General features: G+C 41.4%; 1 protein-coding gene across 2 annotated transcripts in view; it reads left to right on the forward strand.

The window, feature by feature from the left end:
* The first annotated feature begins 347 nt into the window (after positions 1–347).
* The window catches only part of gpr158a (G protein-coupled receptor 158a), a 117,278-nt gene continuing 91,475 nt past the window's right edge, over positions 348–26,150 (forward strand). For both annotated transcript variants that reach the window (XM_021323462.2, XM_021323463.2), the window contains exons 1-2: positions 348–1,994; positions 22,257–22,362. In XM_021323462.2, the coding sequence (XP_021179137.2) occupies positions 1,111–1,994; positions 22,257–22,362 (990 nt within the window). In that variant the 5' untranslated portion in view covers positions 348–1,110. The remainder of the gene's footprint in view (positions 1,995–22,256; positions 22,363–26,150) is intronic.

The raw sequence follows: 26,150 nt of genomic DNA on the forward strand, positions 1-26,150 counted from the left end.
CCATGCCATAATTAATTGCCGCCACATAAAACAAATTTAACTAAACCTAATGTTTCAAAAACAGCTACAGTTACTTTCCAGTAGATTTGTTTTAATTCGCGCATGCAGGGAATTCACACTGAGATTATTTCCACAACATATACCCCAGCAGTTATCTCTTCCTGACAAGTTTCTGGAAAGGTTTTCAGAAATCTCCCTTCTCTTTGAAACCCTGGAGGTGATCATCATAATAAAAAAAAAAAAAAACGCGTTGAATACGTCCCTTAATGAATCTGTATAATACGCAAAACCGACTTGCTGAAGCGAATTATGTCTCAGATGAAAATCTTAATCGCCCAGATGCACCTGGATTGATTCCTCGGTCCTATCAGCGCACTTGATCGCGAACGGGCGCTTTATTCTGACGGATCTCTCTGGCGCGTCTGCTCGGTGCCGCCGGACAGCTCCTTATTCTCGCCGCTCCACCGAACGCGGCACGGTGATTGACAGAAGGGGCGACCATAGGCGGGTCGATGCCGCTCCCGGAACCCCCCCTATGAGGTGACGGGGAAAGACGGGGCTTTTTTCTTTCTTTCTTTTTTTTTTTTTTTTTGGAGAGGGGGGCGCTCGGAGCCTGACGCGTCTCTCCCTGGCTTCCATAGGCCCGCTCGGTGTTTGCGGCGGTCGGAAGAGGGCGGAGTGCGTTCTGTTCATCCAAGTGAGGAGCTCCCTGACTCTTAAAAAAATATATATAAATATAATAACAACAAGGCTCTTCACCCCTCCCTCCCTTTCCGCGTCGTTTTGATTCAGTGTAAGAAAGCCCACACGCAAGGGGGGGTGGGAGAACATCCGCCGCACAGCAGAGCCAGGACCGAGGGGGGGGGGAATCTTCAACATCATCAAGCTGGATGAGGCATCTGTGAGGAGAAAGGGAAAGGAGCACCTTCCTGATTCCAGCAACAGAGGTGCGGGGGTTTCACAAATATCCTACAAGTGGTGATGCGATGGCTTAGAGGAGCAGTTTTGGTAGATTCCTCACATCACGCCCGCCCGACGACGCTGTAATTTCTCTCCCCCCCTCCTCCGCCTCCTCTTCAAGACATCCGCGGACGCTTTCTGCAGGGGGAGATGGCTGTTTTCCGGCTCTCGTTGCTGCTGCATGTGGGCTTTGTGATCGGGTCGAACCGCCTGTACGCGGACCGGTCAGTCGGTGCGTCGGCGCCAGCAGCGGCGGCGGCGGCGGCGGCGGGGAAGGAGGAGGAGGTGGGAGCGATCCCCGGCGCTCCGCTGGCGCATCTCCGTGCGCCTCGCCTCGTTCCCGGGGAGAAATCCGAGGAGCATCTGCCCCGGGTGGTCACGGCTTTCCTGCACACGGGGGACTCGACCACCTTGAAGCACGCCAACTGCTCGAGAAAGTACGAGCTCACCTCTCTGCTGCGCGGAAGGTCACACGAAACCCCGCATCGCTCCATGAGCGGCGTGCTGGAGACGGTGCTGCACGCCACCAACTTCCTCAACACGATCCTGCAAGCCAACAGGTCCAGGGAGCACAACCTGCGCAGAGACATCGAGTGGTACCATGCCCTGGTGAGGAGCATCCTGGAGGGGGACGCCAAGATCCACCGGGCGGTGGTCACCTTCGGCGGGGATGCGTCGTTCTCGGGGCCCCAGGTGCTCCTCCAAGCCACCAGGGCCGGCGGGGAGATCGTGCTCCAGGATCTCTCCCGCACGGCGCACCGCCGCCTGCACAACCGCACCGCGGACACGGAGTGGTACCACGGGATGAAGGAGAAGAAGGAGCCCAGGTTCCACAGGCGGGTTCTGAGCAAGAGTGGGAGATCCGCCGGCGAGGGAGCCCCAGAGAGGGCAGAGAGTTTCATCCCGGACAGGACGCACGTCAGGTGGTCCGCGCCTTACCTGGAGTGTGAAAATGGAAATTTTGTTCCCCGTTGGCTCCTGACTTTGTCGGCTGCTTTCTATGGCCTGAAGTCCAACCTGCATCCAGAGTTCAGGTAGGAAAGAACGCAGAAGAAAGGACTTTCCTTCAATTAAGATTGTTTATACTCATATAAAAAACACACGCCACCACCCCACTGTGGGCACTTTAAAAGACCAACAGCTCCAGTTCAGGTTTAAATCAATCCCAGCTTGGGAAAGTCTGGAGTTTAAGCAAATCTTTCGGGTGAATACATGAAAATCTAACTATTATCCAAGCATACAGGCTCCAGTTTAATGGCTTTGCTATGACAGAGCAAGCAAAGCCACCTGAGGCTGTAACTTCACATAAACAGCAGGCCAGCTCACTGCATAAACTGAAGTTTCTATATCAAGTTTTAAGAACATGTTTATGTTTCCTGTCTTTTTCAATTCCAATTGCCCATTAAAACAAATCAATAATCTGCACCATAAGGCGAGCACAGGTTGGTTTATCTAGCGCTTCATTTATTTCCAAACCTGGATCCCCCCCTCCTCTCCTCTCCTCTCCAAACACGCACCCTCTCCTTACAGGAGGGGGGGTTTTCTCCTCTCCTCCAGTCTGACAAGGAAGCGGGATGCTAAAAATAACCTGGATGTTACTGGATGTAGCTGCGATGGAAAACCTCTGGCTACAGGCCCTAATTCATTTTTCAGACTCCCTCGTCTGGGATGCTTTGCTGCACAGCAAGTGTTGCGTGTCATTTCTCTCTTCTTCCTCCCCCGGTGAGAGATGGCTTCTGAAATCCGCTCAACGACAGATATAGATGAGGCAACACTGAACGCGCGACGCTGTCTGGCCGCCTTGGCTCAACCTGTGTAGTCAGATGCTGTTTCTTGCCCCCCCCCCCAGCAGTCGCATGTGCCGGTGATGTGCAAGCATTGAGGCTGTAGGATGAGCTGTAGTCTACTGCTCTTACCTGGTATTTAATTGACACCCTCCAGTTGTTCACACACAAACATTAATTGCAAATGAGACAAAAAAAACCCAAAAAAACACCTGCAGTGGTTGTGCTGTAATAGGCTATCAGATACCTGACGTTATCCGGCTTTACCTGGCAGCAATTTGATTGCAAATTCATGCAGGACGCATATGATACCCTACCCTCAGCTTTTGAATTCAATTCAATTTTATTTATATAGCGCCAATTCATGAAACATGTCATCTCAAGGCACTTTACAAAGTCAAATTCAATCAGATTATACAGATTGGTCAAAAATTTCCTATATAAGGAAACCAGTTGATTGACTGAAGTCTTGACAAGCAGCATTCACTCCACAGGGACAGTCGTCTGCATTGTTGGTGGCTTTGCAGCAATCCCTCATACTGAGCAAGCATGAAGCGACAGTGGAAAGAAAAACCACCCATTAGCGGGAAGGAAAACCTCCATCAGAACCAGAACCGGGCTCAGTATGAACGGTCATCTGCCTCGACCGACTGGGGGTTAGAGAAGACAGAGCAGAGACACAGAAAGCACAGAAGCACACATTGATCCAATAATCTGTTTTACATTAGCTGGTAGTAGCGGGTGATCTGTCCTACCTGGATGATGTCACAGCTAACAGAACGCCAGACCAGGTGTACCTACTATGAAGAAAAAGTTAAAAGCTGAAATGACGACAAGCAATGCAAAACTGGAGAACAGTAGGAGAACTCAGCAGAGTGAGATAAAAAGATCCTGATGTCCTCCAGTAGCCTAAACCTATAGCAGCATAACTATAGAGATAGCTCAGGGTAACATGAGCCACTCTAACTAGAAGTTTTGTCAAAAGGGAATCTGCCTCAAATCCTACTTTTTCACTTCCTTCCCTGACAAATGATGGAAAAGGAATCTGTTCTGTCATGTCTATGGAGAGCAATGGGTTTTGCTGCATGCAGATATATCCAAGCACTGATTCATAAGTGATCGGTCGTAGGATGACAGCAGAAAAAGTTCTGCTTCGTGGCAAATGGGGATAAATTTGCCAGGATCAAGAAGTTCACACCATGACCTGCTGTTCCTCCACCCCCCCCCCCACCCCCGCCCCCCTTCTCTGCAGAGGTGTAGCTCGTTTTTAACAACATAATATGAGACTTCAATATGCATTTAAAGAATTATGGAAGTTCCTCAGCAGATCGCCCGAATGGGCAGCGTTTGGCCGTGCAAGCTAATGCCGCTTTGTAGCCCTGGGCAGGTTGGTGCCACTAACAGGGAGCCTGTGCATCTTTCATTTCACAAATCCAGACTCAACTTTCCAGAGTTCTCAGTTCTTTAAAGCACGTTTTAAAGTGAGGGCGAGCCAAGTTTATTTGGACAACACATTCCGGCTTACAAGGCGATTTAAAGGCATACTATGCAACATTTTTCAGTTAATTAATGTGTTCCATACCGTTTTGGATGATTAAATGAGTCATTTCAGGTCGAACAAAAGTTTTCTCGGCCTCCCTGGTGGTCTGTGGGGGAAATACCACACTTGCAATTGCAGGAGCCCTCGGCCCGCACACACAGGCTCAGTAGTCTTGTGCATCGCAAGAGTCGGTCTTGCTTTACGGAGAGAACTCCATGTGTTTTTGCCCTGCTATTCACTATATGCACGCACGAAAGCAACAAAGAACCGCGTGTTAACGTCAAATAAACATGCAAGCATATGGAGTTTTTTTAACTATTATTATTCTAATTATTATTTTTATTATAATTATTATTATTTAATGTTGGGGAGGTGGTAGCGTGAGTTTGGCAAGGCGGCCGCGGCGGCTGCCTTGCCAAGATAGCGCTGCGGGAAACCCTGATGTTCATACCTTCACTGTGTTAGTCATTGTTTGTACTGCCGTTTTTTCCACTTTTCGTTGCGTTCGCCTGTCTGCTAAGCTCAAAACAACCACGCCTGGCTTGACGGAGGAACCAGAACAGCTGAGCATCTTTATGACAGTGCACTTTTACTTTCGCCCTCTGGGGGGAGCCTCGCTGGAAAATTAACCGCAGTTGCATAGTATACCTTTAAAGGGCTTTATATGATGAAAACATCAAGCAAGAAAACACACAAAATAGTGCAGCACAGTCGCTAAAATAAAGAAAAGTTGTTTCAGTCAATAGTTTAATTAGAAAAGTTAAAGACAACCCTAAACATACAAGATTTTTAACCCAGATTTAAAGATGGGGTTCAGTGGTATGAATACAGCATGCCCCAAAGAAATGATGACAGGGATATCCTAATGTTTAAACTTGCATATACCAGAGACTGGATGGATGGATGGATGGATGGATGGATGGATGGATGGATGGACCCGTTAATGAAATCATGAAAAACTTTTGGAACATCCCTAATGTGATGAAGTTGCCTGACACAAACCCAAGGTGGGAGCTCTGTGGTGCTCTTTCAGGAGCTAGCATGATGCTCACGTGCCTATGAGGGAGACTTTGCCTGACCGTCATGTGCTCTGGCTACTGCCAGATTTTGCTGTCGCTCCCGCCGCTGCCAACATCCGGTGCCGTTCTGGAATGGCGCGGCTCATTGCAGATCGAATGACCACCGCCGGTATGCATGTGCACCACGTAACGTTCAGACGTGCAGAGCGGATATGAGGAAATGGGACTCTCAGAACATAATAGTAAAATAAACCTCACAGCGTCGCATTGAGCGTAATCCGAGGCTGCTATCTCTATTGTTGGAGTTAAACATTAATAGCCGATGCATGCGTTCGTCATTGAAAACCTTCACAGCCTGGTTTGATGCCCAGCTTTGAAATTCAAATCACACGTCTCCAAATAGGTTTCAAGTCTTCTCTTAGTAATAGTGGAGGCCACAGAGAAAGCTTTTCTTTTTTTTTTTTTTTGGTGCTTTCTGTCACGTCTCATTTCTCCTCTTGCTCGTCAGCCATCCTTCAGATGCATCGGTGTGCAGGATAAGCCTATAGCTGCTTCAGACACCAGCTCTCCTCCTTTTCCTCCTCTGGATAAACACACAGTCAATACGAGGATGAATTAATAATGAATGATGTAGAACAACAGCTCTGCACGGGCGATGTGTACTTCCAGCCTCTTAATGCTTCCTGTTTCAGGTGACGCGATTGCAGGGACCAAGGTGACTTCTTGAGACTTTTGACTGTCCGTTTACTCGGATCGCGTGTATACGCGCTGAGTGTTTCATGCTGCTCATACGGCTACGACGCCACTGGGTTGCTTCCGGATCAATACATTGTCTTGGAAATGCGTGCAAAAAAAAAAAAAAAAGGAAGAGGAACACATTTTCATAAGATCCAGTGTCAGGAAGGACGGTCATCTTCATGGATCTGTTAGCACAGAGGCATTTAGCCTACTTACAGGAAATAAAGAAACTGAGTTACTGAGCAGTAGGGATGCAGAAAAGCTCCCACCTCTTCAAAAGTTTTAATCTGCTTCAAGATCCCACATCAACCTTTTCAAAGCGGTCTTAAATGTTGTTTTTTTCAGGCTTTGTCAGGAATTCCTAGAGCATTTCTTTTGACTTGGGCTGCATTATTTTATGTGTAGTGTTTGTTGGAAACATTGTGAAACGTCAGCCATCAAGTGAATTTCTCCAGTGTGAAATCAATAAAGACTATCTTATCTTAAAAACTGGAAAGTTAGATGATAAAAGAAGAAATTTCAGGGCTGGAAAAAAAACATAAAGAGTCAATACGATGGGAATGCCAGCCGTCATCGTGATGATTCCTGGATATTTGTGTTTAGGTTTTCCTTCATGAATGTATTTGGAATGATTATGTTTGCTGGATTGTGTTCTCACTTCTGTATAATGTTTAATGAATTCTTAGTTAATTTTGTATTATGTTCTCTTAGATCTCTCCCTGTGTTTGCTCCCTGTTTGCCCTCGTCATTAAGCAGATCCCAGTCACCTGTGTTCCTCACTATTTAAGCTCCTGCAGGTCATTGTGTATTTGTTGGTTCCTCCCTCTGATTTGTTTCCCTGGCTCCTCGTTGCCCTGTTTTCCTGTTTAGTAAGTTATTTCTTTAATTTAATTGAATCCTGTTTGCACTTTGGTCCAGCAACAGCCTCACAATTTATCACACCAATCTTTAGGTGATCAACGATTTTATGCAAACTTTGCAGCTAATACCTGATTGGAAGTCAACTCATTGGTTCTCATGTTGTCATGTTTCTTTTTGGTGGGTTCACAAAACTGTTTCTTCAGCAAAATCTTATCCCTGAACGCTTGATGTCAGACCATGCCTGTGACGACTAGCATTGAGTCTTTTGAAGGAAATTTTGGTAATAGAGCACGAAGGGCCCATTTAAGTCAATGGAATTTAACTCTGGACTTTGACTAGGCCACTCCAAAACTTTCATTTTGTGTCTTTTTAGTCATTAAGAGTTGGTTTTGCTATTGTGCTTTGGATCATGTTCTGCAACAAAACCCAATAACCCAAGTCCACATGGACTTAGGGTCATGATCTGATGGCCGGGAATCCTCTTTCAGTATTTTTCTGGATCAGAATTTATGGTTGAATCAATTAAGTCAATCGGCCCAGTTCCTACAGCAGCCTCGAGAAATCATAATACCACCACATTGTTTGGTTCTAGTTTAACTCAGCCCCGCTGTAAAAGTATAACCTCGCCCCAGACAAATTTTTAACAAAGCCACCCTGAGAGGCAAGGTTAATTGTGGGGAATGTGGAAGGTTCAAGGCAGTAACAAATGCTAAAAACTGTCGATCACTGCTCGCAGTTTCATGACTTTCTGCGTGGATACGGCTGAGTGAGATACGCTGAACGCTGGGCTAAGATGATGAAACATGTTTGAACCAGTCGGAAAGTTCAGCTGCAATAGCCACTGTTCAACCCTTAGAGGGCAGCACTAAGACGATTTTCAAACAAAAATATTGCAGAACTAAACAAGTTTGCGTGAAAATGTAAAAGACTGCACAGCAACATTAAAGAAGCAACGTGGCCAAAGGTTGGAAAATGTCTAACTACGCGGACAGTCCAGTGCAGAAAAACATGGCGGAGGTTCATAAATATAGACATCTTTATGATTTGGCCCATGAAGATCATCATGATGAACAAATTAACAATTCCTGGAGAGAAATCGGCATCGCTCTTGGAAAAAAAGGAAGAGACTTTAAAATGTTGGAAACAGCGGCTTTCTATGGCTACATGATGTGGGGTGTAGTACGATTGGCGTAGGAGCATGACGCTGCCCTCTAGAGTCCAGGAAAATAGATCTGCTTTGAGGGAAAAGCCGCACGGAGCATAAATGCTGCAGACACTGGGTCTCTACATCTCATCTCATGAACCAATGTGCATCGAGAATAAAATGGTGTAATTTTGCTGCTTCTCTGGATGCATTCTCGCTGCGTAGCACAGCTCGAAGACGGTTGTTCGTCAAGCTAATAACAGCTAGCTTTAGCTTATGTTGTCCAACTACGCTGGTGAGAATCCTGGGTAAGCAGTGTTTTCACCTTGGAGCTCAGTCTGATAGCCTCGTGAGACCACCCTGATCTCGCGAGCTTTCAAGGTTTCACTCGCAGATCAGTCTGGCTACTCTCCGTTAAAGAAAATTTGGAGCCGTTCACCAAACGAACGTCCAATCAGCGTTGGCTTTGAGGCGGTTTGAGGCGCAACGGGAAGCGCGACAGTTCAGTCTAAAGAACATGGCGGCTTCAGCCGATGAAACTAGCGTTAGCGTGGCTATCGAGCAAGTTTTATCGGAATTACAGAGTATTTCTTTGCTGAGCTAACGAGCCTTTACCTGCAGCAGCAAGAGTAGCTTGGCTTGTGTTTTCGTCGTCGCTCTGTTATGAGCCACGACGAATCTGATTGGTTTATTTGGCCCGTCTATCACCAACATAGGCCAATCAGCTAACCAGTATTTTCGCCCCTTCCCAAAATTACTTCAACGGAAGGTTTCCAGATGGATATGCGGAGCAAATCTATCTAGCGGAGTCAGGTAATCAGTCTGAGTCTCTTAGCCTTATAAATGACTTTGTGACCATATCCAGACTGATAGACGTCAATAACTTTGTTTCTTGTCTGTTTTCTTTATTATTTGTTTAGATCGTTAACCTGAGTCTCACCAAATGAATGTCGTTCCACAGAGCTCCTCACATTCCTCTGGGATCGCTCCATTGGACATGTATTTCAGAAGGAGGGTTCTTATCAAAAATCCTTGCATATGATTGGACAAACCACTTGTCTGTCATCTTTACTGACGTGTTACTTCAACCAGTCACATCGAAACAATAGTTTCCATTAACAAAAGCCTTAAAAAGCTTTTAAATAATTAATATTCAGTAGATTGGACAACGCTGATGAAATAGCAGCATCAATGTTGTCTGAATCCAAACAGTCGCTTCTCTGATTCGTCACATCTACAAAAATCCCGCCCGGCGATTCTGATTGGCTCGTCCATTTTATGTTGTATTGAAATCCCTCCAATGGCAGCGACTCCAGATGGATGTGTTGCCGCCGTGTGGAGCTCAGTGGAACTACATCCATCTGGTGAGAGTCAGGTTATAGATCAGGACATAGTGTGAGGCTTTTTAAGATGTTTAAGCCTTCATGTTGCCTTAAAGGTGCTGTTTAAACAATTTCTATAAACCAAATAAATATTTTTTCCATTTCCAATAAGTTGCATAGTAAAAAGTAATGTTTTCTGAGGATGGACTTGGTTGGAGAAGAGTTTTTATTTTGTCGTGTTTTAGGTGAACGCAGAAGGAAGAGGCGTGTCTAGCGTGTCACAGGCAGAAAGTCCTAAAACAAAAAAAACTAAGGTACTTTTGATCAAGACCTGTTTAAAAGACAAGACTCCATACTGTAAAGAAACGAGTGCTGACTCCAGACTTTCTCCACCACTTTAGATCGACCTGCTGTTTCTCAGAAGGTGTAAAATATCGCGCTGCTTGTGCTTTATCTCTCCTTCCTGCTAACCGCCTACAAAACTGCTTCTGTTTGCAAGCTGTTAGCGTGTGTATGCGTTGACGGTATTGTCGGCGTTTCCGACGTTCCGTAGGGCGATGCTGCGCTGTCCTAATTGGCAGATCACTCTGAGCTCAGATGCGGTACAGGAGACACAAAGTGGAGATGCTCGGGGAGAAAAAAAACGAGCCGGCAGGTGGTGAACAGGCTTCAGACTCGCCTTGCACAGCAGAAACGGAAAATAAAAGGAAATTCTTTGAATTTAACTGAGAAGTGCACACATTTGGTGCGTATTTTGTGTAAAAAAGCCAAATGGCTACTAAACAGCAAGCAGATTTCTCATTATTAGCACTTCCTTTTGCTTCCAAATGTGTCTGTAAAAGCAGCTGTAATGTTGGACGGCTTGACTTCGATGGGAGGCCATGTGCTCCAGGAGGACCTGGCAGCATCTGCTTCCATGGACACCATCCAGAAACAAATAGGAAGAAACTCCCAACAGTTCCTGAGGCTAAACGCGATCATGCTTGATGCTAAACTGAGCTGAAATAGTGTGGGTGTCTTTTTTTTTTTTTAAAAAGAAAAAAGAGGCCATTCAGGAGGAGGATCGGTGAAGCTCTGCAGCTTAGCATAGCAACAAGAGTCTGGCTGAAATATTCCTCCTGAGCTTTCTGACCCAACGAGGACAGACGAACCAGGAGGGAAGTTGAAGTGAGCGTAACCTCGGAGCAAGCGGGGGGGTTAAGGATCCCCGAGGTGATCCTCCTGACGTCAGCGGGGCTCCGCGGCTCAGTCAGGTGGCCCGTCGATACCACGTCCTCAGCCTCTAAATGTCAGAGTCACAGAAAATAGAAGCACTCGGGCTTTCTGCTGCGCTACCAACGCAGAGATGCTGCATGCACCATGATGCTGGAGTAATTGGAGAAATTTATTTTTAGATCTACTTTGATAAATCTGTCGAGTATTGCCCCCCCTCCCCAAATTGATTGACATCCGTTTTGTTTTTGTTTGTTTTTTTTTTTTCATGCAAAATGGCTCAAGCTCAGTCTAACTCATTGCAAAAAGGGAACTGAAAGTAAGAAAATTTTTCCTGAAATTCTTGTATTTTTTTCCTTCATTTGAGCAGCTAAATAAGGCTATTTGCCAATGGAGTAATTATTTTTTACCCCTAAAATAAGATAATTGGATATCCTGCACTTGAAATAAGATGATGGAGATGAATTGTTCTTATTTTAAGTGCAAAAATCTTATTCCATTGGCATGGAATCATTATTTACCTACTCAAATCAAGGAAATATACACTCATTTCAAGAAAATTTTACTTACTTTTAGTTCCTTTTTGCAGTGCTGGATGGAGAAAATCTGTGAACACAATATTTAAAATCTTCCCAATGTTTCTCAATTGGATTTAGGTCTGCGGTTTTTCCTCCTGGAAAGTGAAACTCGGTCCCAGTCTCTTTTTAGCCTCTAACCCAGGGGTGTCAAACTCGTTTTGGTTTAGGGGCCGCATACAGCTTAATCTGATCTCAAGAGGGCCACACGAGTTAACTCATTGCAAGATTAAATAGAACTAATAAAAGTGGACTTTTTGTCGATTTTTATATTAAATTAATTTCACTTTTACACAATATATTATGAATAACCTGAGCGTTTTTAAGAAAAGTATGTGCAATTTCAACAATACTTTTGCTCAGTTAAACATTTACTTAAGTGCATTATGCATAAGAACTGATCACAGTGATTGTACAATGTTGAAAAACATTTATTCACATTTTTTCTAACTTAAAAACACTGTCCTGCATGACAAAATACATCAAACAGCTAAAAATTAAGAAATGATTTAAAATCAATATTCTACATCTGAAGCTGAGTGCTTACATCTGCTGATTAAAACACAGCGCCCCTCGTGGGCCGTATGTTTGACACACCTGCTTTAACTGCTTTCATACAGAACTTCGCTGTAATTCGCTCCCTCCATCTTAGCACCAGCTCTGCTCAGGTTCGCTATAGAAAGAAACAACAACTCCACAGCATGACGCTGCCACCACCATGCGTCACCATCTGCTTGGTGGGTTTAGGGTTATGTACAGTGTTAGACTTGCATCTAGGCCCATAAATTACATTCTGGTCTCATCTGACCACATCACCACATGACTTGTGGCAAACTACAAACAGAACTTATGCCCTTTTTCTCACCATAGTCTTCCATAGAGTCCAGATTTGTGTAATAAGATAAGATAGGCTTTATTGATCTCACATTGGAGAAATTCACATGTCACATCGGTTCAGTGATCAGTAGTCATAGGAAAGAGGAGTCAAGTAGGACGAGGTGCATCAAATATATACACAGTACGTCCTCGTTATACCATGGATCTAAAGGAGTAGGTAAGAAAAAGCAAAAAAGAAAAAAAAAATACAAAAAGAAATGAGGCAGAGGATGTCCTCTGTACATTCACTGTGGCTTATACGCGTGTGTATTGACATATATTCGGGTGTAGTAGCAGCAGAAGTCACTTCTTTCAGGATTATTGCACAGTGTATTAAAAAGAATTGCACATTAGTTATTGCATGTTGGTTATTACAGTTGCAGTTATAGTTACGGTTGTGGTTACATACAATGTCCGGATAACAGATCTACCCACTTGAGCTGTGAATCTCTGCAGCTCCTCCAGAGTTACCACACTTTTCAGATCTTTATTTCTAAACCACACATCATTTTCCTCCTACCTTCAAAATACGCTCGACTTTTGTTCACATATCACACAAAATCTAAAAAAAATGCATTAAAGTTTGTGGCTGCCATGGTATCTGGATACTTTTGCATAGTGTGGTATTTTCTGTCCTTTTTGTTTTATTCGAAAGAATCGATGTAAACTGTGTTGCGAATATATAATATGTCGCTAAAACTGGCAAAGTTCATAACTCTTATCTATATTTAGGATATAAAAATAAACAGTTTTCCCCTCATATAATAATCAAAAACAGGAACAGTTTGAATTTTGAAGGAAAAGCCTCACTTTGTTGCCTTTTTGAAACAAGGAGCGCAGAAACAGAGCGACGGAAAGAGCCAAAATGGAAGCGGTCTATTTTCACTCCGCCGCGGCTCCTTCCCCCACGGGGTCCACATCTCTTTTGATGCTCGGCGACAGAACTCAATAAAATGACCCGGGTTGCACTGAGATGCTCGTAGACAAGCAGCATTGTGCCCAGCGGCTTGACTCGCATTAGCTTCGGCGCGTCCTGTCAACTTAATGCATTTCCGTCACTGAGATGACGGAGGAGACGTTTTGGTGATCTTTGTGTGACATGATGCGGAAAACGGGGGGGACCCTCTCAAAGGACGGCCGTTTGTTCCTATCCAGACAAAGAGTGTGACTTCAGGTTCACACTCTTTGTGCAAGCCCTTCATGAACATGTGTTGGGGTTTGGATAAGGGGAAGTCGGGGATTATTCTTGGCTGATTATTTCCTAATTCAGAGTGCAACAAGATTAGCACTTTTTAAGGATTAGTCCTTGGATTCATTAGGTCCTAACTTTGCTTTATCATTAAAATTTGTGTTAAATCTACAGAGTAAATACAATTTCTGCTCATATGGGAGTTTTGCCCTCTTTATAATATTATTTTCCTTTTGAGCTTCCCATACACAAGATTAGGACTCCACTATGGTTTATTACACTGCAAAAACAGAACTAGAAATAAGTAAAATGTTCTTAAAATTTGTGCATTTTTCCTTGATTTGAGCAGGAAAATAAGACTATTTGCCAATGGAATACGATTTTTGCACTTAAAATAGGAAGAATTCATCTCCATCATCTTATTTTAAGTGCAGGATGTCTAATTATCTTATTTTAAGGGTCAAAATACTCATTCCATTGGCAGATAATCTTATTTACCTACTCAAATCAAGCATAAATACACTAACTTTAAGAACATTTTACTTATTTTTAGATCCATTTTTGCAGTGTATGATTTTATTCCCATACAGCTCATATTTTCCTTGATTATATATCTAGTTTGCTCTTAATCTTTGGTCACTATTTCATTTCCTTATATTTTGACAAAAAGACTTGCTTTTAGTAACTTATAGTCTTGAACAGCTTACCAGGCTTTCTGGAGGTCTTTCAAAGTTTTTCTTTAGACTTTGGCTGCTTTTTCACCAGTGATAATTTCAGATAAATTTAAGATTCAACGAAGGGTGCACTGCAAAAAGGAACTAAAAGTAAGTAAATTTTTCTTGAAATTAGTGTATTTTTCTTTGATTTGAGCAGCTAAATAAGATTATTTGCCAATGGGATGAGTATTTTTACCCCTAAAATAAGATAATTAGATATCCTGCACTTGAAATAAGACGGTGGAGATGAATTGTTCTCGTTTTAAGTGCGAAAATCTTATTCCATTGGCAAATAGTCTTATTTAGTCTTACTCAAATCAAGGAAAAATACACAAACTTCAAGAAAATTTTATTTACTTTGAGTTCCCTTTTTGCAGTGTGATGAATTTCTCCAGTTCCAAATCAGGTCTTTGCTGGCTTCCTTTCGGCTTTAATACTAAATACATGACATTCAGATACCAGTTTTATTACTGTAGGTAGTTCTTTAACTCTGGCACTTCATTTGCAGCCACCCTTTAAGCAAAAACTGTACAATATGCTACTCGTCAGGTACCAGAAATAGAAGAATAAATGAGCAAAAAGCGAAGCCAAAATCTGCAGGAAGACCTTCAGGTCTGAGTGTTTCCACTCCTGGAACCTCTTCCAGGAACCAGACTACTTTTCCAGGGCATTTGTCATCATTTAGTGTTTTTTGGGCCCAAATACAGAGATGAAGGAAGAAAAACGCTGAATAATGGTTTTGAGAAAGTGTGACTCAGGGACATCAGGATCAAAGTAGGCCAGACTGGCTGCAGCAGCAGGAGGATCTGGTAATGGACTCTGAAACAAGGAGTGTTTCTACCTGTTGGTTGATTATTGAACTCAGGTGAGTGGATGAACAGCTGCAGGAAGCTGAGAAACACTTGTAAATAAGCTCAAAAAATGCAAAACAGTGAAACACATGATACTAGAAGACCAAAATTAGTAATCTAAACTAAAAAAAATCCTACAGATTGCAGAAATGTAAAACTGCAAAAAGACCCTGGTAGGAGGCAGTACTTCTTAATTTACCAGGAACGTTTTCTAGGAGGAGCGGGATTAAAATAATTGGTTCAATTGTTTCCAAACAATTGTTTCCATTTAATCTTACCGCTAATAGCTCATCCACATCTCATGTTTGTTCTTCTTTTTACTTTAAATGTAGCATGTTTTTAATCATAAGTGTCTTTTTGCAGCCATCTATGGGGAAAGGGCAAATAAATCCTTTTATTTAAATCAATGTTTTAGGGCTTAAACATTTATCTTCTGTTGCCTGTAAAAATTCTCAGTTATCCGGGTCATCGCAACAGCAAACAGGCTTAAATCAGAGGCAGCCGGACATTCGCTCGGTTCTTTCTGCAAACGTTTCAACACCTATCCAGGAGTCTTTGCCAACTCTGGTGGCTTGCACTGAGCAACCAGCATTTGGTGCACTGCTGTTTTTTTTTTTTAAAGGACATTGAGGCCCATCATTCTGGGCACAAATCAAATTGATTTGCATTGGAGTTAGAATCTGAAGCGCCGAGGTGCTGCTGTGAGATAAATGAGATAAAAGAAGAAAAAAAGTAAGAAAAAATAAGTGTTCTTGGAAGTTGTTCTGTTGCGCAAATTAGCCAACGGTACGCAAAACCCGCCTTGGCTGTTTTTGTTCAGAAAATACAGGCCTTATAAATCAATTCCAAACAGCACCCCCTGCTGGTTGGTCTGAGCCTGCAGTCAGTAATATGATGAATACTATCAATGAAATCCTAAAAAGGTACAAAACTCACTGTTGCTGAAATTTATCTTTAATATTCATGTCTATTTTTGCCATATGAGGTTAACAGCTAATTAAAAGCTGACTGCAGATACGAGTCGGGCTAAAAGCCATTTAGATTGTTGTCAATATTATATAGTTAATGTGTGGCAAAGTTTAAACATTCTAGTTGTTAGAATTTATTGTTATGTTATAAATGAAGCCAAATATGTCTTATTAATTTTATAAGGGATTCTGGGTAATCTTCAGAACAACACCTTTAATGCACTAAAACCAAAAACAACAAAAGTTACATTTTTGACCCATTTTGTTGGGATGGGAGACATTTAGGAACTGTGCTAATATGACATCTCTGTTCCACAGTGGAAAGGATCACAAAAAGAAACCAGGGTAAATGATCGTGTTGGGCCTACAATTTAAAAATAGGCCTTTAGTGTACATAAAATATGAAGATTTATTTATTTTGGGCTCTAGTGGCCTTAATTTAACAGTAAGCAGACAGGAAATGAGGTTTAGAGAGAAAGAGGACATGCAGTAAAAGGTCCATGGGCTGAGACTCGAACCCGGGACGGCTGCGTCGGGGAGTGAGACCTCCTTACATGGGGTTGCATGCTCTACACCTGCGCCGCCGCCACAACCCAGTAAAGAAAGAAGCAAAGCAGATTTCTAGATGAACCAATCAGTTTCAGAGCATAGTTTCATTCCTGAATGGAGATAAATGGCTCAAAGCATGTGGGTCAGACTCATTCTTTCAAGAACCGCAAAGAGGGAACACGTCTTCACGAGCACGTTTGCAGCCTGAACATACTTTCCACCATCGACTTCACAATGCTTCAAACCAACATGAGTACAATACGTGAAAGACTGGAGCCCCCGCAGGCAGGATATGCCCCTCTCTTTTAGCTGGGCTGGCCTTTAAACCCGTAAAGAATGGCGGATGAAAGGACTGAGCTCTCCGTTTCCTGGGGGCACCTCCAGCTCTTACTCTCTGTGGTTCTACCATCTTTATGCCCGTGGGCCCCGAGATCCAGCGTGGTGCCGTTTGCCTGTGCTCCTCATCGCCACTCTCAGATTACGCCCCGGTCCCCTTGCCGCACACTCTCAGCCATTATCTCTGTGACCTGCCCGGCGGACGTTCCCGTTTTTATTTCTCTGTTTTCCCTCGCAAGCTGTTTTGCGCGCCATATGTCTGCATTGGCTGGCACGCCAAAAGACCACCCAGGGAGATGGAAGCAGGAGCAAGGGAGGAGGAAGAGGAGGAGGAGGAGGTGACTGCTGGAACAGAACGGCGGAAAACACAAGATTTTCCTCCTAACTACGAACCTCGAGATGGTTAATCCACGAGCTGCAACAGGAAGTGACATGTTTTCGTGTCTTTTGTCACAGCACTGCAAAAACGGAACTTAAAATAAGTAAAATGTTCTTAAAATCAGTGTATTTGAGCAGGTAAATAAGATGATTTGCCAATGGAATAAGATTTTTGCACCTAAATAGGAAGAACTCATCTCCATCATCTTATTTCAAGTGCAGGATGTCTAACTATCTTATTTTAGGGGTAAAATTACTATTTCCATTGGCAGATAATCTTATTTACCTGCTCAAATCAAGGACAAATACACTAATTTTAAGAACATTATACTTATTTTAAGTTCCGTTTTTGCAGTGAGAATATGGTTCTGTTTCAATGCACTGAGTTTGTGCAAAGTACATGCACTGCAAAAACAGAACAAAAGATAAGTTAAAAGTTTCTTGAAACGAGTGTATTTGCACTTTTTTTGAGCAGGTAAATAAGATAATCTGCCAATGGAATATGATTTTTGCACTTAAAATAGGAAGAACTCATCTCCATCAACTTATTTCAAGTGCATTATATCTAATTATCTTATTTTAGGGGTAAAATGACTCATTCCATTGGCATATAATCTAATTTACCTGCTCAAATCTTGGACGAATACACTCATTTCAAGAAAATTTTTACTTATTTCTAGTTCTGTTTTTGCAGTGTACTGGGAAATAGGAAGTCATTTCTCAGCTAAAACCATCAGTGCAGCAGAAAAATACTGAGGTCAGTTTGCCCCAAGAAAGGACCAAACCAGGAGTTGTTATTAAGAGAAGTACAGGCAGAGAGAGGCTTGCACTTGCCTGGCGTGTCCACCGGGAGCTGGACACAGTAATCAGGCTCCTGGATACCTGGAGAACATGCTAAAGCAGCAATTTCTGTGTGTGAGGGAGAGAGAGAGAGAGAGAGAGAGAGAAAGAGAGAGGGGGAGACTCAGCTCTTCCTAAGATTGCACTCTTCTGGCCTGAGATGTCTGAGAAGTGCCCCGATGACCACTTACACTGTTGTCTTCACCTTCCAGGCTCTTTCTAGTTCTTCCCTGAGCTCTTGGTATTTCTCCAGTTTATGCTCTTTTTTTCCCCTGATGTTTCCATCACTCGGGACGGCCACATCGATCACAACGGCGGTCCTCTGCTGCTTATCAGTGATCACAATGTCCGGTTGGTCGGCCATTACCGTTTTGTTTCTGTTTGTGTCTGGAAGTCCCGCAGGATCTTAGCGCTGTCAGTAAAGTAAAAGCAGCAGTTAAGAACCGATTTGCTATAAACGTATCCAGAAATTACCAATATCATCTATAGCTTACAAATTGCTTGACTGGTTACACTGCAAAAACGTAACTAAAAATAAGTAACATTTTCTTTAAATGAGTGTATTTGTCCTTGATTTGAGCAGGTAAATAAGATGATTTGCCAATAGAATAACATTTTCCCACTTAAAATAGGAACAATTCATCTACATCATCTTATTTCAAGTGCAGGATGTCTACTTATCTTATCTTAGGGGCAAAAATACTCATTCCATTGGCAGATGATCTTATTTACATGCCCAAATCAAGGACGAATACACTAACTTTAAGAACATTTTACTTGTTTTTAGATCAGTTTTTGCAGTGTATCTTGTATTCAATTCAGCCCACTGTTGAGAATGTTTGCTATGACGACAAGTATTATTTAAAAAATTCAATGTACTTCTCTTTCAGCAGAGTATTTTATTTTACACTAAAGCATTTGGGCTAGAGGAGGAATGTTGGTAAGCGCAACCCGTACAGAAGCTGAAGTGAAGCGGTCTCCTCCTCCGGCCTTTCTGTTTCTCTTTATTGGTGGGTAATGGATGGCTGTGTTGCTGCATCAGCAAATGGGGCTTAATGGTCTTTGCAGAAGTACAAGCAATTGTTGGAGATGAGCAAAGAAATATGACAAGTACAAAACTATCATCTGCATTAGCCCCAGCAGTTGGACAGCTGCTGCTAAGTGGCATAGTTACAGTGCTGTAGATTATAGCAATGCAGCTGCCAAATATGTTGCATTTAATAATGTTCACCATTGCTGCATTGGTGAGACTACTATATTCTCTCTAATAGGGCTTGACAATAATTCAATAACGATATATATTGATCGATAGATGTGTATCGATGATATAAGATAATCTGCCAGGATTGATTTAAAAAGTTCAATTAAATAAAAGTTTTCCTTCCTTTTGCATTCTAGCCTATTATGTAGGTTAATATCATTACATCCTCCCAACCAATCACAATGCAGACCCAGGAACACTCCGTCACCAAGCTCCTCCCCCTTAAACAAGTTCACGTGATTGTTTGTTTTAAAAACTTGCAGGTTTGGTAAAAAGTTTGTTGAATAAAAGGTTGAGTTTGAATTCAGTGTTTCTTTGTGTTCTGTATCAAAAAACAGGTCATAAGCAACAGCATTAAATAGTCAGGGCTGCACTTAAAATATATATTTTGAAATTGTTTAATTATCATTATCGATCCATATGATTTCTATTTTATAGATATGTTTTTTTTTTCTATATCGTCCAGGCCTACTCTCTAATAAGAAATAAAACGTGGAAAAACCAAGTAATTTTTGCTTAAACTAAATCCTTGCAGGACTTTATTCGTCTGCACTGGGAACTTAGATGAATAACGTGTCTCTGATCTGTACTGAAAGGCCAGAATTATGCGGTAAACCTTTAACATAATCGTGCCGACATCAACTCGGATGGCTTTGAACGCCACAGCCAGCCAAGCTGCTGGTTCAGTCCCTCACTTTGTTTCTGCTGAAAACTGCTTCTACTGATTGTTTGCGTCTAAAAGTAACTTTTGGTGAAGAAGAAATTCTGAACTAAACAAAAGTAAAGTGAAAATCTCACATGTTGTGACACTGTAGAGCTGTGACTCCAGAGAGTTGTACACCCCGAGCTTCATAAAAGCTCAGAGTCGCTATAGATTTTCGAACTACTTCTCCTGCCTCCGGCTGGGCTTTATTTTTAAGTTTACCATGAAGGACACAAGTGTGCGTGGGCTGGGGTCAGAGAGTTACACTTCAGCAGCAACTTCTAATGTTTTAAATTAAATTTAGCTCATTCTCCTAGTCAAGTAGCAACCACATTATAAAGGTTTCAAAGAAACGGGGAACAGGTTTATCCGACCCAGAGAGAGCGACCCTCAGAATCACAGACTGATCCTCTATTTTTGTTTGTTTTCTCCGCTCAGTATTTCCCTCCTACTACTGAGCATTTTGTTTGGTTGAATTAAATATTTTAAGTCAGTTTTGTCTTTGTTGAAGAGTGGATTTTTTTTCTTCTGATTCCTAGAGTCCTTTTCAAATTATAATAGCTTTATTTTCTCAGTTTATTATTCTTTTTTTGTATTTAGCCCTATAAACCACACATATGAGCCTCTGCAATGAAGCGTGAACACAAATGTCGCAGTAATGATCCAGTAATGTTAAATGTTCTCATGCTGCGATATGCAGAAGCCATGTCGGTCCTGAGGGGCATTTCACTCACCTCAGGATGCCGAATGCTTAGAACAGCTCCCATGTGGAGGAAATGGACGTATTCCTCATTGTATGATTACCAAGAATTGCTTTTTTTTTTATCTGTTTACTTCATTCTATCAAGTTTTGACCCCTGTAAAGCAAAGTGTTACACTTGACAGAATGAAAAGTGCCCCATAAATAAAGTTTGATTTTTTTTTTTTTTTTTTTTTTTTTTACTTGAACCAACTAGCAATTATTTTACCACACGTGGGGGGCATAAACGATAAACAAAGCCTTGAAGTTTACGCAACACTGTCTAGCAGGTATGGCAAAAAAGAGATGACATCAGAATAAAAAGTAAAAAGTAAGCACACTGCTTGGATTCTCTAGAACCAGAACCAAACGTGGAGAAGCAGCATTTAGTTCCTATGCTCCACTTATCTGGAACAAATTTCCAGAAAATTGTAAAAGTGCTGAAAGCCTGAGTTCCTTTAAATCAAGATTAAAAACACATTTGTCTAGGATTGCCTTTGACTGTTCTAGTTAAACTGGTAACTTAAACATCATTAGTTTAAATTTGTAGTCCGACTGTTTTTTAAAATTTGCTTTTAGTTTCCATTTTCCCATTTCTATTTTGTTACAATATTTCTACATTCTATTCCAACCTTTTTATTCTATTTTTATTTTATGCTTTAATCACGTAAAGCAGTTTGCTTTGTCTTTGTACTGACATGTACTATACGAATAAATCTGCTTTTCCTTACCTTTACCCGAGGCTCCAAGCAAATTTTGCAAATAAAAAAGTTGAACAGAAGGTGGTAAAGAACACAGCACAGATTTATTTTTGCCTCCAAGGATCATTTCAACCTTGCGGTTGTATTATGGACTTGAATTTATTTATTTATTTTTTTCCCCAGTGTCCTGTCTGGCAATGTAGCAATACGAATTGATGTCTTAATGCCAAATAGAGACAGATTTTACTTTCACAAGTGGAGAAGTCAGCTTTTGCCATAGCGCTCCGCTTGATTTATGCATGTAAATAGTTTTATTACAATTAATGCAAGGAGTATTTTAAATTATGCGGACACTACAATGGGAAAGTAGAAGAGGAATGGTGGAACGAGAAGAAAAAAGATAAGAGAAAAGGTGAATGAAAGAGGAGATAAAAGGGAGAGAATGATAAAACGTCTTCAGTCTGCTTCATCTCCTGCAAAGAGAGATGTAAAAAGAACAGCACAACCAACTGATATAGTATTACAGGTACAATAAAGTAACACCTTGATACCATCGCTGAATCATATGTATTATTATTTAATCTGACATGCATAATGTGATAGCTGAAGTTAAAAAAATATGGGTTTTCTGTATAGAAGTGAATCTCTAAGTACCTGGAACACAGCATCTGTAAGTGTTTGTGAGAGAGCACTTTTGTGTATGTAAAGTTTATCCAAAAAAAAATATTGCCCCAAATCATTTCTAATACTAATCTCTTAAAAATCCCAAAGAAACGGTAAACACATTCGCTGTTGCGATGACCCAGATAATAACTGAGAATTTGCACAGGCATCCCAAAGAGATGCCTGGGCCTGTGTTGTTTGCTGTGCAGTGAAATGATGTTGATTTGACGGACAGTGCCATCTTTTTTATTTTTTTTATTTATTTATTTAATTTATTTTTATTTATTTTTTTTAAAGTGCCATCTTTAAGTCTCGTCCTCCTGTGTTGCAGGGGCGTGGTGCGGGTGGACGTTAATCTACAGGATGTTGATATCGACCAGTGCTCCACCAACGGCTGGTTTGCTGGAACCCATCGATGCAACCTGACCACTATGGAGGTGAGTGCACCGGACACGAGGCCCAGACTGGGGATCGATTGGGCTTTGGAAAAGTGAACCGTAATGTACACCCCCCCCACAGCTCTGAAAGGAAAAGCAGTAGATCAGCATGACTTGTGACAAAACGGATGTCGATCTGATTACCTCTCGGCTTCACTGCTACTTGCTGGCTGACGTTTAACAAAGCTTGTCTTTTGAATTTATGAACACCGAAGTATCTTTTATCAAAGTGTGCTCTGAGTCTTTTTTTTTTTTTTTTCCCGCGCATGTCTGGCAAACAAACTGCGGCTTTTAACTGCGAGCTGCCTTGGGCGCAGGGAAGGAAGACATCACGGCCCCACATGAAGTTTTATTACAGGCAGCCTCAACCCGTCTCAGTTATTACCTCCATCAACGCTGCTCTGTGATGAAATATGACGCGTTTTTTTTTTTTTTTTGTCTGTTGACACTAAATGCAGCACCTTGCACGAAACAAGGTTTCAAGGATGGGGAGAGTAAGTTTGTGCTCGTTAGGCAACAGAGAGACTTGGCTCCACACTCAGGAGTCTGCTTTCAGGGTCAGAACATAAAGTCCAGGTAAAAATAAAAATTGGCGGAAGGGACCTGAGAGGTGTGGGTTTTTCTTCTGATAAAAATGTCTCAAGGTGTCTGAGCATGTGGCTTTTCTAAGATCTTTAAGAGAACAATAACCCCCTGGCAGATATCTGTAGGTAGATGTCAGATATTCGGACCTTCCAGCACAAGATGTTGACTTAATGGCCTGATTTCCGCTCATGTACTGTTGTTTGTGCCGATAAAATGTGACCACAGCTCATAGTTTAACAAGTTTTTGTTAAATTCTTTACATTTGATAAGTGGTGAAAGGGGCAAAATGAACCAAATCTTGTTTTTTACCTTAACCTATAGTCACAGTTATTAAAACCTATCTTACCAACATGCTACCATGGTGAAAACATTAGGTGACCACATTAAATATTTGGTTTATTAATAAGAAATGTTCTATTATCGATGTCTAATCTTATTTTTTTTTTATCTCTAGTAAAGAAACTGATTTATTTACAGGTAATCTATAGATTTATAGATATATTGAGATATTTATATAACGATACATAAAAGGTTATCCACAGTATAACAGCTAGGAGTGAAAGGCCCGTCTGAACAGACATGTTTGCTGCTGTGATTTAAAGACTCACACATATGGCTCAAGCGACCACTTTGTAATATAAAAAATATTTGGAATATTAAAAAAAATAACCAGTCTGGCTCATTTTAGGAGAACTATACAAAAGTTCAACAACAAATCCTCATCACTTAAGTTTTTGCTTCCATTTCTGTGTTTACACCAGGCAAATCAATTCTCCCTTGCATTTTAACGTCAGTTTTTTGTCACTATTACGGACAAAAAAAACAACAACAGTCACCCAATTATTCGACTTGTTTTTGTTCATTACATCTTTTTTAAGATGAGGTGACCCAACCTGCCGTCTCCGCCTCTTGCAGACCGACAGATTTCGCAGACCATGCTGCAGATGAACCTGCTTCATAATGCATGCGATGTAATGTATGGCAGTGAGCCTGTCTTAATAATTAATCGCTCCCTTTGTCTGGGTACTCCCGCCCCTCCCCGTATGTTTAATGTGAGCCACTTTTGACTTTGTGTGTGTGTGTGTGTGTGTGTGTGTGTGTGTGGGTGCCAAGATGAAGACACACAACCGATGGCAGCAACGTTTGTAGGAAAACTGCTGAGCTGTGTGTGCTGTCAGCGCTGGAGTGTGTCTGAACTTTCCTCCACTGATAAGACATCGCTGTGGTGGTAACACGCTGCAGCATGTGTTCTGCCTTGTATGACTGCTTGTTTGTGCACAAGTGCTCATTAGTGCCACGCTGCTAGTTAAACAAAAGATAAATGACATGACATTAGAGTAAGCTATAGCAATTTCTGTTGTAGCTTTCTTGTTTGGAAGAAACATAGTTATATAAGCTAGAGACAATAATTCACTAACAAAATGTATCGATCGATAGACGTATATCGATGATACGGAGAAAAGGGTCAAATAAAAAGTTTAATAGAATAACTTTTTTCCTTTCTTTTCGCATTCTAGCCTATAATGTAGGGTAATATTACAGTCATTACATCCTCCCAACCAATCACAACGCAGGCTCAGGAACCAAGCTCCGCCCCCTTCAAAGAGTTCAGAGAGAACATGTTCTCTTTTTATTTTTTTAAAACTTGCAGTTTTGGTAAAAAAGTGGGTTGAATTATCTAAAAATAGGTCACTAAACAACTGCATAAATGGCCAGGGCTGCACTTAAAACGTGTTATTTTTAATTTATTGATAATTATCGATCAATATGATTTGTATTTTATCAATATGCTTTCAGTTTGCATCCAGCCCTAATATAAGCTAGAGGTGATAAGGAATGCCTCGTTTACTATATAGTACATAGTATGCATGCATAGTATAGTATGCTACATAGTATGCTACATAGTATGCATGCATAGTATGCATGCATAGTATAGTATGCTACATAGTATGCTACATAGTATGCCTTTAAATTATTTTCACAAACGCTGCTTTATTATTCAGAACCTCGCTGGTATTGGGTTTTTTGTGTAATTTTCTTTAAATAAATGGACATTTACCAGCTCTTTATAGTACAGAAACCTGATTGTTTTTACTCTCTTAGTAAATCAGAACTACGGCATCTTAACAACGGCTGTACCTGCTGTCATGCAGTTTCCTTGATGTGAAGAGATGAGTGCCTCAATATCAGACGCAGGCTAGGGCGAGATTCACAAGGTATGATAACCTTTGGTAAAAATACAATAAATATACTGCATCTAAATCCAAACATGTAACAAATTATCTAAATGATTTTAAAAAAAAATAAGTTAACAGTTATTCCTACTGCTGCAAAAGTACTTGAACATCTTATTTAGAGCTATAATGCTTATCCAATTTAACATATGTCTAAAAACTGAGCAGCTTGAAAAATATGACCCAAATAGAATAGAAAGATATTTCCGCATTGCTTGGACAGACTACATTAAACTTTTCTGCACTCCTACAGACGCAACAAAATGCATTTAAGGGCTAAAAAGGTGGATTATGCACGACACGTCCCCTTTAATCGCATTAAAGCCGGTCTGATTGGTGGCCAGTGTTTGTCGAACCTGACACAGGCTAGGTCAGGTTCGACAAACACTGTCGAACCTGACCTAGCCTGTGCCAAACGGAACTTAACAGCCTCAAAAGTAATGGGAGACCGTTAAAAAAAAAAAAAAGAAGAAGAAACTAAAAGAAAAAAAAAAGAAAAAAAAAAATGCCAGTTCAGGTTTCTCAGGTTGAAGAAGCCTCAACCTGAGAAACCTGAACTGGCATTCAGAAATGTTTCTGTCTCGGCACAGTTCAGCGTAATGCCGACAGGATATGATAAATTGTGTGTTAGATTGGGGCTTCGCACTCTAGCATTTTTTGATCAGGTCAGAATCAGAAATACTTTAATGATGTGTTCCTCTTGAGTCGTGGCTTGAAATGTTTTGTGTTAAAGTATGTATTTAGCTTTTTTCACTCTTTTTTTGTGTGTGTAGTGCCTCTACTTTGGCACTTTTAGATGCTTGCTTTTCCAACCTACCACTCATTCAGGCTTATAAAGACTACTAAACTCTAGGGATCAGATAGTGTTAATAGAACCTGTTTTGGATCTTTAGGGACAGCAGCATGTCACAAAAAACACCATCTGTTCTGAAAATAAAGGAAGGATTTTAGCTCCAACAAGGTGATTGT

This window comes from Fundulus heteroclitus, chromosome 21 (assembly GCF_011125445.2).
Source record: "Fundulus heteroclitus isolate FHET01 chromosome 21, MU-UCD_Fhet_4.1, whole genome shotgun sequence".
In the NCBI taxonomy this organism is placed as follows: domain Eukaryota; kingdom Metazoa; phylum Chordata; class Actinopteri; order Cyprinodontiformes; family Fundulidae; genus Fundulus; species Fundulus heteroclitus.